The 15,843-nt window shown below is 45.5% G+C and overlaps 1 protein-coding gene across 1 annotated transcript; it reads left to right on the top strand.

Moving 5' to 3' along the window:
* The first annotated feature begins 5,936 nt into the window (after positions 1-5,936).
* LOC134504152 (uncharacterized) lies at positions 5,937-15,439 on the top strand. Its single transcript, XM_063313210.1, has 6 exons — positions 5,937-6,155; positions 6,441-6,495; positions 10,202-10,389; positions 11,415-11,573; positions 13,063-13,173; positions 14,156-15,439. Exons 1-6 carry the CDS (start codon positions 6,009-6,011, stop codon positions 14,273-14,275), a joined length of 780 nt encoding a protein of 259 aa, XP_063169280.1. The 5' UTR covers positions 5,937-6,008; the 3' UTR covers positions 14,276-15,439.
* Positions 15,440-15,843: the final 404 nt, after the last annotated feature.

The raw sequence follows: 15,843 nt of genomic DNA, 5'->3' as shown, positions 1-15,843 counted from the left end.
GTCAGGGCAACCTCCCGGGAAGAACCAGGTGGAATGTTGTCGAATGGAAAAATGAAGAGCGCCATGAGATTCAGGGTGGAATTTCAGGGTTAGGGGTGGTTTCGGATGCCCCATTTGGGACGGCACCATTTTTGCCCAGGAATCAAAAAATTCTTGACCCCGGGGTCAGGAAAACCTCACGGGGTGAGCCAGGCGGAATCAGGCCGAATGCAAAAATGAACACCGCCATGAGTTTCAGGGTGGAATGTAAGGGTTAGCTGTGCTTTTGCATGCCGGATTTGGGACGGCACAATTTTTGGCCCAGAAATCAAAAAATTCCTCACCCCGGGGTCAGGAAAACCTCATGGGGTGAGCCGGGCGGAATCAGGCCGAATGCAAAAATGAACACCGCCATGTGTTTCGGGGTGGAATGTAAGGGTTAGGTGTGCTTTTGCATGCTGGATTTGGGACGGCACAATTTTTGGCCGAGAAATCAAAAAATTCCTGACCCCGGGGTCAGGAAAACCTCACGGGCTGAGCCAGGCGGAATCAGGCCAAATGCAAAAATGAACACCGCCATGAGTTTCGGGGTGGAATGTAAGGGTTAGGTGTGCTTTTGCATGCCAGATTTGGGACGGCACAATTTTTGGCCGAGAAATCAAGAAATTCTTGACCCCGGGGTCAGGAAAACCTCACGGGGTGAGCCTGGCAGAATCAGGCCGAATGCAAAAATGAACACTGCCATGAGTTTCGGGGTGCAATTGAAGGGTTAGGTGTGCTTTTGCTTGCTCGATTTGGGACGGCGCAATTTTGGGCCCAGAAATCAAAAAATTCCTGACCCCGGGGACAGAAGAACCTCACGGGGTGAGCCTGGCGGAATCAGGCCGAATGCAAAAATGAACACCGCCATGAGATTCATGGTGGAATTTCAGGGTTAGGGGTGGTTTCGGATGCCCTATTTGGGACGGCACCATTTTTGCCCAGAAATCAAAAAATTCTTGACTGCGGGGTCAGGAAAACCTCACGGGGTGAGCCGGGCGGAATCAGGCCGAATGCAAAAATGAACACCGCCATGAGTTTTGGGGTGGAATTTAAGGGTTAGGTGTGCTTTTGCATGCTCGATTCGGGACGGCACAATTTTTGGCCCAGAAATCAAAAAAGTCTTGACCCCGAGGTCAGGAAAACCAAACGGGGTGAGCCAGGCGGAATCAGGCCGAATGCAAAAATGAACACCACCATGAGATTCTGGGTGGAATGTAAGGGTTAGGTGTCCTTAGGCATGCTGGATTTTGGACGGCAAAATTTTTGGCCCAGAAATCAAAAAATTCTTGACCGCGGAGTCAGGGCAACCTCCCGGGAAGAACCAGGTGGAATGTTGTCGAATGGAAAAATGAAGAGCGCCATGAGATTCAGGGTGGAATTTCAGGGTTAGGGGTGGTTTCGGATGCCCCATTTGGGACGGCACCATTTTTGCCCAGGAATCAAAAAATTATTGACCACGGAGTCAGGGCGACGTCCCGAGATGAGCCGGGGGGAATATTCCCAAATGCAAAAATGAACACCGCCATGAGATTCGGGGTGGAATTTAAGGGTTAGATGTGCTTATGCATGCTCGATTTGGGACGGCGCAATTTTGGGGCCAGAAATCAAGAAATTCTTGACCACGGGGTCAGGAAAACCTCACGGGGTGAGCCGGGCGGAATCAGGCCGAATGCAAAAATGAACACCGCCACGAGTTTCGGGGTGGAATGTAAGGGTTAGGTGTGCTTTTGCATGCCGGATTTGGGACGGCACAATTTTTGGCCCAGGAATGAAAAAATTCCTGACCCCGGGGTCTGGAAAACCAAACGGGGTGAGCCAGGGAGAATCAGGCTGAATGCAAAAATGAACACCGCCCTGAGATTCGGGGTGGAATGTAAGGGTTAGGTGTGCTTTTGCATGCCGGATTTGGGACGGCACAATTTTTGGCCCAGGAATGAAAAAATTCCTGACCCCGGGGTCAGGAAAACCTCACGGGGTGAGCCGGGCGGAATCAGGCCGAATGCAAAAATGAACACCGCCATGAGATTCGGGGTGGAATGTAAGGGTTAGGTGTGCTTTTGCATGCTCGATTTGGGACGGCACAATTTTTGGCCCAGAAATCAAAAAATTCCTGACCCCGGGGTCAGGAAAACCTCACGGGGTGAGCCGGGTGGAATCAGGCCGAATGCAAAAATGAACACCGCCATGAGATTCGGGGTGGAATGTAAGGGTTAGGTGTCCTTTTGCATGCTGGATTTGGGACGGCACAATTTTTGGCCCAGAAATCAAAAAATTCCTGACCCCGGGGTCAGGAAAACCTCACGGGGTGAGCCGGGCGGAATCAGGCCGAATGCAAAAATGAACACCGCCATGAGATTCGGGGTGGAATGTAAGGGTTAGGTGTGCTTTTGCATGCTGGATTTGGGACGGCACAATTTTTGGCCCAGAAATCAAGAAATTCTTGACCACGGGGTCAGGAAAACCAAACGGGGTGAGCCAGGGAGAATCAGGCTGAATGCAAAAATGAACACCGCCCTGAGATTCGGGGTGGAATGTAAGGGTTAGGTGTGCTTTTGCATGCTCAATTTGGGACGGCACAATTTTTGGCCCAGAAATCAAAAAATTCCTGACCCCGGGGTCAGGAAAACCTCACGGGGTGAGCCGGGCGGAATCAGGCCGAATGCAAAAATGAACACCGCCATGAGTTTCGGGGTGGAATGTAAGGGTTAGTTGTCCTTTTGCATGCCGGATTTGGGACGGCACAATTTTTGGCCCAGGAATGAAAAAATTCCTGACCCCGGGGTCTGGAAAACCTCACGGGGTGAGCCGGGCGGAATCAGGCCGAATGCCAAAATGAACACCGCCATGTGTTTCGTGGTGGAATGTAAGGGTTAGGTGTGCTTTTGCATGCTCGATTCGGGACGGCAGAATATTTGGCCCAGAAAACAAAAAATTCCTGACCCCGGGGTCAGGAAAACCTCACGGGGTGAGCCGGGCGGAATCAGGCCGAATGCCAAAATGAACACCGTCATGAGATTCGGGGTGGAATGTAAGGGTTAGGTGTTCTTATGCATGCTCGATTTGGGACGGCGCAATTTTTGGCCCAGAAATCAAGAAATTCTTGACCCCGGGGTCAGGAAAACCAAACGGGGTGAACCAGGGAGAATCAGGCTGAATGCAAAAATGAACACCGCCCTGAGATTCGGGGTGGAATGTAAGGGTTAGGTGTGCTTTTGCATGCCGGATTTGGGACGGCACAATTTTTGGCCCAGGAATGAAAAAATTCCTGACCCCGGGGTCTGGAAAACCTCACGGGGTGAGCCGGGCGGAATCAGGCCGAATGCAAAAATGAACACCGTCATGAGATTCGGGGTGGAATTTAAGGGTTAGGTGTTCTTATGCATGCTCGATTTGGGACGGTGCAATTTTGGGCCCAGAAATCAAGAAATTCTTGACCCCGGGGTCAGGAAAACCAAACGGGGTGAACCAGGGAGAATCAGGCCGAATGCAAAAATGAACACCGCCCTGAGATTCGGGGTGGAATGTAAGGGTTAGGTGTGCTTTTGCATGCCCAATTTGGGACGGCAGAATATTTGGCCCAGAAATCAAAAAATTCTTGACCCCGGGGTCTGGAAAACCTCACGGGGTGAGCCGGGCGGAATCAGGCCGAATGCCAAAATGAACACCGCCATGAGTTTCGTGGTGGAATGTAAGGGTTAGTTGTGCTTTTGCATGCTCGATTCGGGACGGCAGAATATTTGGCCCAGAAATCAAAAAATTCCTGACCCCGGGGTCAGGAAAACCTCACGGGGTGAGCCAGGCAGAATCAGGCCGAATGGAAAAATGAACACCGCCATGAGTTTCGGGGTGGAATGTAAGGGTTAGTTGTGCTTTTGCATGCTCAATTTGGGACGGCACAATTTTTGGCCCAGAAATCAAGAAATTCTTGACCCCGGGGTCAGGAAAACCTCACGGGGAGATCCGGGCGGAATCAGGCCGAATGCAAAAATGAACTCCGCCATGAGATTCAGGGTGGAATTTAATGGTTAGGGGTGCTTTTGGATGCCCTATTTGGGACGCCACCATTTTTGCCCAGAAATCAAAATACTCTTGACCGAGGAGTGAGGGCGACCTCCCGGGATGAGCTGGGTGGAATATTGTCGAATGGAAAAATGAAGACCGCCATGAGATTCAGGTTGGAATTTGATGGTTAGCGGTGCTTTTGGATGCTCTATTTGGGACGGCACCATTTTTGCCGAGTAACAAAAAAATTCTTGACCGTGGAGTCAGGGCGACCTCCCGGAATCAGCCGGGTGGAATCTTGTCGAATGGAAAAATCAAGAGCGCCATGAGATTCAGCATGGAATTTTAGGGTTAGGGGTGGTTTCGGATGCCCTATATGGGACGTCACTATTTTTGCCTAGAAATCAAAAAACTTTTGACCGCGGAGTCAGGGCGACCTCATTGGATGTGCCGGGTGGAATATTGTTGAATACAAAAATGAAGACTGCCATGAGATTCAGGGTGGAATTTCATGGTTAGGGGTGGTTATGGATGCCCTATTTGGGATGTCACCATTTTTGCCCAGAAATCAAAAAATTATTGACCGCGGAGTCAGGGCGACATCCCGGGATGAGCCGGGTGGAATGTTGTTGAATGGAAAAATGAAGTGCGCCATGAGATTCCGGGTGGAATTTAAGGGTTAGGGGTGCTTTTGGTTCCTCGATTTTAAACGGCGCCATTTTTGCCCAGAAATCAAAAAATTCTTGACCGCGGAGTCAGGGCGACCTCCCGGGTTGAGCCGGGTGGAATATTGTTGAATGGAAAAATGAAGAGCGCCATGAGATTCAGGGTGGAATTTAATGGTTAGGGGTGGTTTCGGATGCCCTATTTGGGACGGAACCATTTTTGCCCAAAAATCAAAAAATTCTTGACCGCGGAGTCACGGCGACCTCCCGGGATGAGCCGGGTGGAATCTTGTCGAATGGAAAAATGAATACCCCCATGAGATTCAGGGTGGAATTTAATGGTTAGGGCTGCTTTTGGATGCCCTATTTGGGACGGCACCATTTTTGCCCAGAAATCAAAACGTTCTTATTTCTGCTGGAGCAGAAATAAAAACAGAGAGATCCAGAGAGATCTTGAAAACAGAGAGATCAAGATCAACCAGTTCTGGACTTTATATCTTTGAGTAATCCTAACCTTAACCTGTAAAATAAATCATGAGACCCATGTCAGGCCCCAGCATTAATTCCCTTTAGTCCCTTTTGCAGGGTGGCCAGACACTCTGAGCATCAGCAAGCCTTCCTTTGCCTCAAGCCGTCCCACTGGAACAGGCAGAGGACAAGCTGGGCTGCACATCTGTCCTTTCCTCATCCCCAGTACAGCTGAATGCCCAAACCAGGGGCTAACGGGGTCACTTTCCTAGCTTCTTAGCCCCCCTCAGGAGAACGAATGGAATCCTCAGTGACTCCCACCCCCCACCCCACACACACATACGTACATGGTCTGCCTGGTCCATTTGGCAGGAGGGTGCGCGATATAAACCTAACAACAATCCAGTAAGTGACACCCTTTATCATACTCAGCAGAATATTGTTTGCATTTGTGGCAAGCCATGCATCAGCTGTCCAATTTTTATAGTAAGCTGGAGTCTGAAATTATATCTTTTAAAAGAATACCCAACTTTTCCTAGCAACTTTTAAAGATCACCCCTCCCTCCCTCCCTCCCTCCCTCCACACACACACACACACACACACACACAATCTTCTCTCTAGTCTCCTCCCTTGCTAAGCAACCCGCTGTTTCTACAACCATTTCCCTTCCTTTGCTTGTTGGGTGTGGGCAGCCACCTACAGTACTTCTGAAGTGCCGCCCAGCATACGCGGCAGAACTAGGAAGGAGAGAAACAGTCCACTGAAGCTGAGGTAGGGGAAAGAGGCCAAAGTCTGGTTTATTTAACTCCAGGTCAATAACTTTTCCAGCCGGACTCTGGCTGCCAAGGAAGATGGGCGATTTGAATCCACGCAGTGTCCTGGTGACAGGATCTAATCGGGGCATCGGCCTGGAGCTGGTGAAGCAGCTGGTGGGGAAGAGCAACCCACCAGAATGGATCTTTGCCACTTGCCGGGACCCAGAGGGACCACGTGCAAAGGTGAGCTCTAGAAGGAATCAACTTTATACTGGAATTAGTAACTGCCTAAGAGACGTTGCTCTGATGACAAGCACAGGGTGGTTGGGGAAGGGAATGGGGTGGAAGTCTCTTATGATGTCCCCCACCCCCGAGTTTCTCATTCTCTTCTTTTCTGCAAAGACAAAACCAAGCTGTATGGCGGGAACACAAACCAGGAGGAACTGAGCCCCCTCCTTCCTGTTCAGTGTCACACTCTCCACCAGCCTTGAAACTGTTCCCAAAGGTTCTCATTTCCATGTCTTTCAGGACTTGAAGAACCTGGCTGCCCAACACCAGCCCCGAGTACAGATCATCCAACTTGGTAGGTTCCTGGCTCCTGCCCCTGGTTCAGGCCAGGCAACACGCACAGCCCTTCAGATACTGCTGAATCCTAACTCTTGGCCTTTGCTAAGATTGTCCTCCTAGTGGGGCTGAGCAGCCTCTGATTGCCCACCCCTGTCCTGATGGGCCAAGAGCTGACATGCAAGGGGTCCCTTTTTGTGGGTGGCGGCAGGGATGTCAACATGCATCAGTCCTTCATTTATTGCAGGCATTTGTTACACCCAGTTCATACATCTTTTGCCCTGATTATAATTCTGTTAGTGGGATATAAAACTCTGCACAAAGGTCTGCTGTTTCTCCTTTGGTTAATTCGCTTTGTCTCCCAAATGGTGCATTGATCAGGATAGTCTGGATATTTAAAGGACTACAAAGAAAGCTGCAAAAATGGAAGGAATTTATTTGTTCTCTGTAATTCTGAGGTTTAAGCTCGATAAGATTGTGTAAATGCAGTCAGCAATTGCATAATGACATTAAAAAAAAATAGCAGGCTAATAGGATAGGCAATGAATAATGGATGTGGAGGTTAAAGGACCATGATCTTAGGGTCTGCTCTTTGCATGTATAATGCCTGATTTTTTTTAATTTGCAAAGATAACAATTATGTATTTGCATTTGTATTGTAATGTCTAGTTACAGAATGTATCTTTGGTCCTTCGTACTGTATTATAAGAAGCTTGCTATACTTTCAACCACAATTCATATTTTCAAACACCTTAACAAATATGTATTTCAGTAAGCCTGAATGCAAAAAATAACAAAAAACAAGAGAGAGAATTAGAAATGCAGTGAAGCAAACTTTCTGTAGTTCTTCAATCAAAGCATTCCTTTGGAATGTATAGAATGATATATTTTCATTAAAGTTCTCAGCAACTGTTGCTCTGACTCCCCCTCCCTGCATGATTGGCTGTATCTTGCAACTCTGCAAGTTAAGGCATCTTCTTGGGAGGTGCAAGTGGACTGGTGCCTCCATTCAGCTAACAGAAGCTCAGCAAACAGATCTCAGCTCTAGTCTTGGGCTGGGATTGCAAGGTTTCTGCCCTGGCCTGCTGTCTTCATCAATATGATGTATCCTGTTCTTGCAAGGGTGAGTATCAGTGGTATGGTGTGATAATGCTTCATTTAGAACTGATAACCACAATGTTTTCCTTGCTCAATTACATTCTCTAAGCTGCTCAATCATGCAGTGACATTTTAGGATGAACACTTCCCTGCCTGCATAGCTACCCATAAAGCAGGCATTGCATCTCTGAGAGATTTCTCCCCTTTCCCAAGAGGTAGTAGCTTTGGGGAAAGATTGATTGATTGATTGATTGATTGATTGATTGATTGATTGATTATGTGCCATCAAGTTGTTTTCAACTCCTAGCAACCACATAGATAGATCTTCTCCATGACGATCTATCCCTAACCTGTTCTTTGAGGTCTTCCCAATGGTACACTCATTGCCACTGTAACTGAGTCCAGCCATCTTGCTGATGGTTGCCCTCTTATTCTCTTTCCTTTCACCTTTCCAGCATTATAGCCTTTCCCAGAGAGTGGTATTCACTTAAAATGTCCAAAATAGGATAATTTGAGCCTGGTCATTTGTGCCTTGAGTAAGAACTCTGGGTTGATTTGTTCAATGATCCTTTGGTTTGTTTTCCTGGATGTCCACAGTATTCTCAGGAGTCCTGCTGTCCCAAGATCTCAGGCAGTGACTCAACTGTGTTTAGGAACCATGGAAGAATGTTTACAGTGCCAGGTGCAGGGCTAGGGCTGAGCAGTCAGGTCCAAATCCACACTCAGACTTGAAAGCTTATGTGATCATTCTGGGTCAAATCTGTTGGGGAATTACTACTATATCATTTGCATGCATGTTATAACATAGAACATGTCATAAGACACCACTAACTCATTCCAAGGTAATCAAAGTCTTAGGCTTATATTTCTGCCCTTGAATGTCTCACTGGTTGGTTAATAGAGTACGTACAGTTTTCATTACCTTTTTTGTAATGATATTGAATAATTTTTCATATGTTATTTATTCGTTTAGTCGCTTCCGACTCCATGACTTCATGGACCAGCCCACGCCAGAGATTCCTATCGGTCGTCAACATCCCCAGCTCCCCCAGGGACGAGTCCGTCACCTCTAGAATATCATCCATCCACCTTGCCCTTGGTTGGCCCCTCTTCCTTTTGCCCTCCACTCTCCCTAGCATCAGCATCTTCTCCAGGGTGTCCTGTCTTCTCATTATGTGGCCAAAGTATTTCAGTTTTGCCTTTAATATCATTCCCTCAAGTGAGCAGTCTGGCTTTATTTCCTGGAGGATGGACTGGTTTGATCTTCTTGCAGTCCAAGGCACTCTCAGAATTTTCCTCCAACACCACAGTTCAAAAGCATTGATCTTCCTTCTCTCAGCCTTCCTTATGGTCCAGCTCTCGCAGCCATATGTTACTACGGGGAACACCATTGCTTTAACATGTGGACCTTTGTTGTCAGTGTGATGTCTCTGCTCTTAACTATTTTATCGAGATTTGTCATTGCTCTTCTCCCAAGGATTAAGCGTCTTCTGATTTCCTGACTGCAGTCAGCATCTGCAGTAATCTTCGCACCTAGAAATACAAAGTCTTTCACTGCTTCTACATTTTCTTCCTCTATTTGCCAGTTATCAATCAAGCTGGTTGCCATAATCTTGGTTTTTTTGAGGTTTAGCTGCAAGCCAGCTTTTGCACTTTCTTCTTTCACCTTCATCATAAGGCTCCTCAGTTCCTCTTCGCTTTCAGCCATCAAAGTGGTATCATCTGCATATCTGAGATTGTTAATGTTTCTTCCAGCGATTTTAACTCCAGCGATCCATTTAGTTTTCACGGCAAGAATACTGGGGTGGGTTGCCATTACCTTCCCCAGGGATCGCATTTAGTCTGACCTCTCTGTCACGACCTTCCCATCTTGGGTGGCCCTTCATGGTTTAGCTCATGGCATCATTGAGGTGCTCAAGCTCCAGCACCATGACAAGGTAACGATCCTTTGCTGAAGACTTTTTCATATGCCTACATAAAAATATATTGTGTCAAGAGATCCTATTTTCTCTTCAACTGCAAATACCAACTGCAAATAACAGTAGTAAAAGCCAGGCTTGCATGGAGGTTAAAGTATTAAACTGAAACCAAAGGTATCTCCGAATCTCACAGAAAAGTCAGGTTTCATTAGCAATAATACTAAGCCCAAATCTGTTCAGGTTTTATTTACATCACGTGGCACATTCAACAAACATGTTGAAGTTTGTTCAATTAATTGTAGTTAAAAATGAGTTAGTATTATGTGTAATCAGAACCTCATTCTCTCTCAGCCTAGTTTACTTCTTAAGGTTGTAAAGAAAAATTATGAGAGGAGAATATTCAATCTGGCATGAGTTTGTTGTAGAAAATGCAGGATATTACTCTAATGCAGTGCTTCTCAACCTCAGCAACTTTACAATGTATGGACTTCAACTGTCAGAATTCCCCAGCCAGCAATGGGTGGCTGGGGAATTCTGGGAGTTGAAGTCCACACATCTTAAAGTCACTTAGGTTGAGAAACATTGGTCTAATCTACATAGAACTCTAATATATAACATGCAGTTAGGTATCTTTGCTGGGAAACTGCAGTGTTGTATGCTGGCTGGGGATTTTTATTAGTTACAAAACCCTTCTCATTCCTGCTTTAGATGTTTCTGATCCATCCAGCATCAAAGCTGCTGCAGCCATGATTACAGAATGTCTAAATGGAGCTGGGTTGAATCTGTTGGTCAACAATGCTGGGGTAGTAAAGGAATCCAATCTGGAATCAGAGACACCAGAACAAATGTTAGAGGTGTACAATACCAATGTGATTGGTCCCACAATGATGAGTCAGGTAGGAGTATCCTTAAGGTCCCTCCTTTTGACCTCTATCTCACTTTGTTCTAATGCCTTTAACATTTGGAGACTAGATGGACGTAGACCAGTGCTTTGTGACGGTGCCTTTAGGGGTAGGCTTGATTCTTCCTCTGCCCTGGGCAAAAGCATAGCCTGCTCCAAGATATGCTTAATGGGGTGGGGAGGGAGTTAATATAGCATGAGAACACCTAAAAAGTGTCAGTAGACCCAGACAACTGTTCCTGAAGGGGGTAGAGTTAGACCAAAACTGGCCCAGTCCTGAATAGGGTTAAATTAACTCTAACCAGACAGCCTTGTAGGGCAGGGTTCCGCAACCTTGGCAACTCTAAGCCGTGCTGAGGAATTCTGGGAGTTGAAGTCCGCACAGCTTAGAGTTGCCAAGGTTGAGGAACCCTACCGTAGGGAGTGCATTGAAATTCCGCCCACTGCAACATCACGTCTATCTTGTCCTGTAAGAAAAGGAACTAGAATAAAAGAATATCCGAAAGAGCAAACCTCTCCAATATAGAACTCACTGCCCTAACACATGTCCCTCATATTAGTTGAACGCAGTGAACAAGCCACATTTACTGCTGCCTTTGTGGCCAATGGGGAAAGAGCTAGTGATGGAATGAAGTCTTGCTAGGACTTTGCTGGTGGAAAGCCTCATGTGATACCAGGAACATCCTGGAGAAAATGGATGGGGTCACGTATTCTCACAGTAGTAACTTCGATGCAGTGGTTTGGCTGCCCAATCCATTGGTAAGATTGGATTAGCAGCTAATGGGGTCCAGCAGGTGGAGTGAACAGGGCCACTCAAATTTTTAATAATTGCCTAGAAAGTGGTCATCAGGTACAGCTTTCTCAATTATTAAGGGGCAGAAGCTTGCACCAGGATTATAGAAGCACAAAACAGGCTTTGATGAATAATTTCTGGACCATTGTTTGCACACTCCCACTGTGAGCTTTCCATGCCTGGGGAGAGTGTACAGCTGTTCTTAATTTTTTCCTCTCCTTCTTCAGGTGTTCTTACCCTTGCTGAAGAAGGCATCCCAGGAATGTACCCTGAAAGGAATGAGCTGCAGCAAAGCTGCAATTGTGAATATGTCCAGTGACTGCGGCTCCATTGCCAATGTCCTGGCATGGGATATTGGACAAATCCCCAGCTATCGCTGCAGCAAGGTTTGGAGAAGAGTTGGTCTTGGTTCATACTGTCACATCATAAGCCCATGTTTCAGGCAAGATCTCCAGAAGGTGTTAAGAATTCTTTGGAGAACCATGCTTTGGTTCTCCATAGCATAAGAGACTGAACACTTAAAATGTGGAAGTGATATATCACTTATTTATACATACATGAGTGTAGCATAGTGTTTCTCAAACTTCTCAAACTTGGCAACTTTAAGATGTGTGAACTTCAGCTCCCAGAATTCCCCAGCCAGCATGACTTACACTACTAAGTACCATCTACTTGTATTGACCACCAGGTGGCTGTATATGACTGGTTTCATCCTACATTGGGACTCAACAGATGTTCATAGCCATATCTTTTCATTAGGGTTCAAACCCTCTATTAGGAAAAGAGCTGGCTATATATGTCTGACAAGTCTTTATGTATTCATTTGGTCAATTTTTGTAGCTGCCCATCTTGCAATTGCAACTCTGGGCAATTGCTGGCTGGGGAATTCTGGGAGTTGAAGTCCATACATCTTAAAGTTGCTGATGTTGAGAAACTCTGCTCTCAGCACCACTTTACATTTGCCCCCCTAATGGGCATTGTTGATTTTTCATGTCGTTTTATTAGACATTCTTTTCCAGTCCTTGGCTCATCCTTCCCTTGTTTTCTTCTCCCATTAATCCCATTAACCAACATTTACATACTGTAGAAACTCCTTGGAATGTTGGGAGACTTTCTCACCCTTCCTGTATTTCAGTTACTACTACAAAGGTCCCTTCATGTCAATGTATGTCATGCGCTGCCTACTACTGAGTAAAACACAGACACTGATTCAGGGAAGAGCAGGTTCAGGTTTATTTCAGCATAGTGCATAGCTAGAAAAAGCTGAGAGTGAAGGGAGCGCGCCGGTGCGGGGTTTAAATAGCCCGCGCTGGTCAGCGCCCCCCCCACCTTGGGTTGTGTCATCCCCCCAAGTCCTGTATGCTTCGTTGCCGGTAGGTGAGGGGTCGTGGGGCCCCTGCTGGTGCCCCGGGCTTCGCTCATAATCGGTTTCCTCCTCCAGCCGGTGATTGCTGTCAGCTGGGCGATATCCGTTGCGTTCCTGCTGACAGCTTCAGGTGTGCCTCGTGATCCACCCTGTCTTTGTCGCTCTTTCTTCCCCCTTTGTGTTCTCTTGACTGGTTTTTCCGGCCGGGGTCGTTCCCTTCTCCTCGGGGTCTGTGTCTGTTGTTGTGCGTCGCTTTGCTTATCTTCTAATCCCTTACTCTTTTTTCCGTGGCATTGTTATGTGTGCCGTTGTGCTGATGCATTCAGCTCAACGGTGCTCATGACAGTGTAAATGTTTGAGTTTACTTCTACCACACACACACACACACACACACACCCCTTCCTGAGAAATCATGGAATTAAGTAACATCTCTTAAACCTACAGTGTTCTTCTTTGTGGAACTAAGGTGTGCCATTCATCTTTGCATTTTTACAATGCCCCTCTCCTAGGCTGCTTTAAACATGCTCACTCGATGTCAGTCCCTGCAATATGCTGAAGACAAGATCCTGTGCATTGCATTGCACCCGGGATGGCTGCAGACAGATATGGGAAACGCAGCAGTAAGTGACTTGCAATAGAATTGCTCTCCCTGCAAAATGAGTGCAACCATATGAGCCTATGCATTAGCATGCTATTACATTAATTCACTTTCTGGAGTCTCAAACCTATTTTTTTAGCAGCTTCTCTAATGTAAAAAATAGGAAAAAAATAGTTTTGGGACTGGTTTTGCAGCCCAGTTGAGCCAAAAAAGAACAGTTTAATGAAGTAACATCCATTCTTTGGTATCAAGAAGGCCATGATCATTTCATACCATTTGCCCCAATTGTCATGAATTTGGTAGTAAAGAGTTGTAAGACAAGGAAGTCCTACAGAAAAAAAATATACGTTTGTTCAATTCTTCTTTTTTTTAAAGTCTGACAAGCCAAATCAATGGGGAACTGCATGATTCACTTAACGACTGCTGCAAAAAATATTGTAAATCAGGTGCAGTCACCCGATGCCTTGCTTAATGACCACACTGCTTAATGACAAATTTTCCAGTCCCTGTTGTGGCCATAAGCTGTGGAGCATTAATCAATATGAATTATCTGCCACCATCAGTAGCTTCATTTGGTGCAAGGTTACCTGTCTTTATTAATTTTATTTATTAATTTATTAATTTATTTATTAAATTTATATCACCGCCCATCTCCCCCAATGGGGGACTCTGGGCGGTTTACAATAAATAGCATTAAAACATAGCCAGATAAAAATTACATTAAAATATACATAAAAGCAAACATGAAATCCAAGTGGAGATGGATCACTAAGGGATACTATGGCACCAGCCATCCCCAGGTGGAGCTATCTCTCTCCCCCTCCCAAGCAAGGTGGCAGAACCAGGTCTTAAGTTTCTTCCGGAAGTCCGAGAGTGAGGAAATCTGTCTCAACTCCGGGGGCAAGATGTTCCAAAGGGCGGGCGCCACTGCAGAGAAGGCTCGCCTCCTGGACCCCGCTAGATGAATTTGGTTCATTCATCTCACTCTCTCTCCCCCTTTCCAGATAATGGCCCCAACAACAGTTGAGGATGGTGTACAAGAGATTCTTAAAAGACTTGCCCAACTTTCTGAGAAAGAAACTGGCACTTTTGTGAACTGGGATGGAAAAACTCTTCCCTGGTAATCTATCAACTTTCAGTGAATCTGCCTTTTAAGAGAAAGCCCTGAAGCGGGGCAAGGAGATTGGCTACAATAAATGAGTTTTGATGTGTAATTTTCCTCTTAAAAATCTTACAGCTCCATTTTCCTTCCTTCCAACTGTTGCTCTGGCTAGGTAGGGCTGGACTTTGCTTGTTTTTTAAACTGGGCAGTGGTGGGATTTCTGCAGGAAGGTGCAGGAGGGCCACCAGCAGGGCAACCCAAGCAAAAGGATGAGCAAGGAGGACACCAGTGAGGTTGGGGAAGGGTGAAAGAGTCATCTCCACTCGCACCCATTCTCCATCCTGAACACATGTTTTAAACAGTGGGCAGTAGAAGAGACTCTGCAGATAATGGCTTGAACGTAGAACAAGAAATAGTGGGAGTCCCAGGAAAAGGCTGCTGTGATTTTTAGGTTTCTTTTTCACACCCTCAGAATATGTCAGACTAGCCTTTTATCATAAATCAGAAGTTGCTACAGACTTTCTCTCGCCACCGTTTAACTGTACACACAAAACAGCTGGGAGGAAAGAAATTCAACCTTTAAGATTTGTTTCATTCAGTAACAAACCCTTTTCCAGAATTGTTGCAACATCGTTGCCAAAAAAAGATCCAAACTGATTATAGCATTTCCAGCAGTTTTTAGAATAGGAATGATTTATTTTGGCAATCAGAACTGGAAAAATATAACTGTGGCAAAACATCTTGTAACAGTTTAAGTGCAGCATCCACCGTAAATGTAATATTTGTCTTCCACTGATATTCCCATTGTTGTATATCATTTGTCCTGTTTAAATCTTACATCTGTTTGATCATACAGTTGTTAAGCTGTTTGGTTTCCGAATTGTACTTCAGTAACAACTTGTAAGTAAGTTGCAACAAATGTTCTGGGGTTTGGGTTGTAAGTTTTTCAAATTCAGTCAAGAATCTGAGTATTCTACCTTGGTTTTGTAATCTCTTTCAAACTGTGGTACTTAAAGATATCAAAACCAGCGAGGTGGTTCTGGCCATTTCAAGGAAAGAATCTCAAAAGATTTCATTTTTGTTTTATTAAAAATGGAGTATTGTGATCTACATGAACTGTTATTACTCCACTGATTTTTTTTGTATATTCACCTTCATGAAAATAAATATCTAATGTTGCCGCAAAGGGAACAAAGTCTGTAATTATTCTTTTTCTGTAACAACAGCAACAGCAACAGCAACAACTTAATAATAATTTATTAAACATGTATGCTGCCTGACTCCCAATGACTCTGGGTGGCTCACAACAATCAAAGAAATTGCAGTAAAATCAATAAAAGATAAAAGATGCCAAGTACACCAGATGAAATGAAGCAAATCTCATCTCTCCCTCTCCCTCACCAAAAGCTATGGATGGCCTTGTTGTCTGCAGCTGGGACACCCACAGAATCTTTTCATTCATCCATCCCTGTTCAGTTCAGCCATTATTCTTGCATTAGGACAATAAATGAAAACTGTTGGCATTTCAGCTTTTCAATAAAAAAACTTGTCATTTTCATTTAATAAATATTTGTAGGATCTGTCAGCTCC

Source organism: Candoia aspera, chromosome 11, assembly GCF_035149785.1.
Source record: "Candoia aspera isolate rCanAsp1 chromosome 11, rCanAsp1.hap2, whole genome shotgun sequence".
In the NCBI taxonomy this organism is placed as follows: Eukaryota; Metazoa; Chordata; class Lepidosauria; order Squamata; family Boidae; genus Candoia; species Candoia aspera.
This window is presented reverse-complemented; position numbering and strand designations above follow the sequence as displayed.

Coding starts and splice junctions, on each gene's coding strand:
- LOC134504152 (XM_063313210.1), top strand. CDS start 6,009: ATGGGCGATTTGAATCCACGCAGTGTCCTGGTGACAGGATCTAATCGG. Junction 6,156..6,440: donor CAGAGGGACCACGTGCAAAG/GTGAGCTCTAGA, acceptor CATGTCTTTCAG/GACTTGAAGAACCTGGCTGC. Junction 10,390..11,414: donor GTCCCACAATGATGAGTCAG/GTAGGAGTATCC, acceptor CTCCTTCTTCAG/GTGTTCTTACCCTTGCTGAA.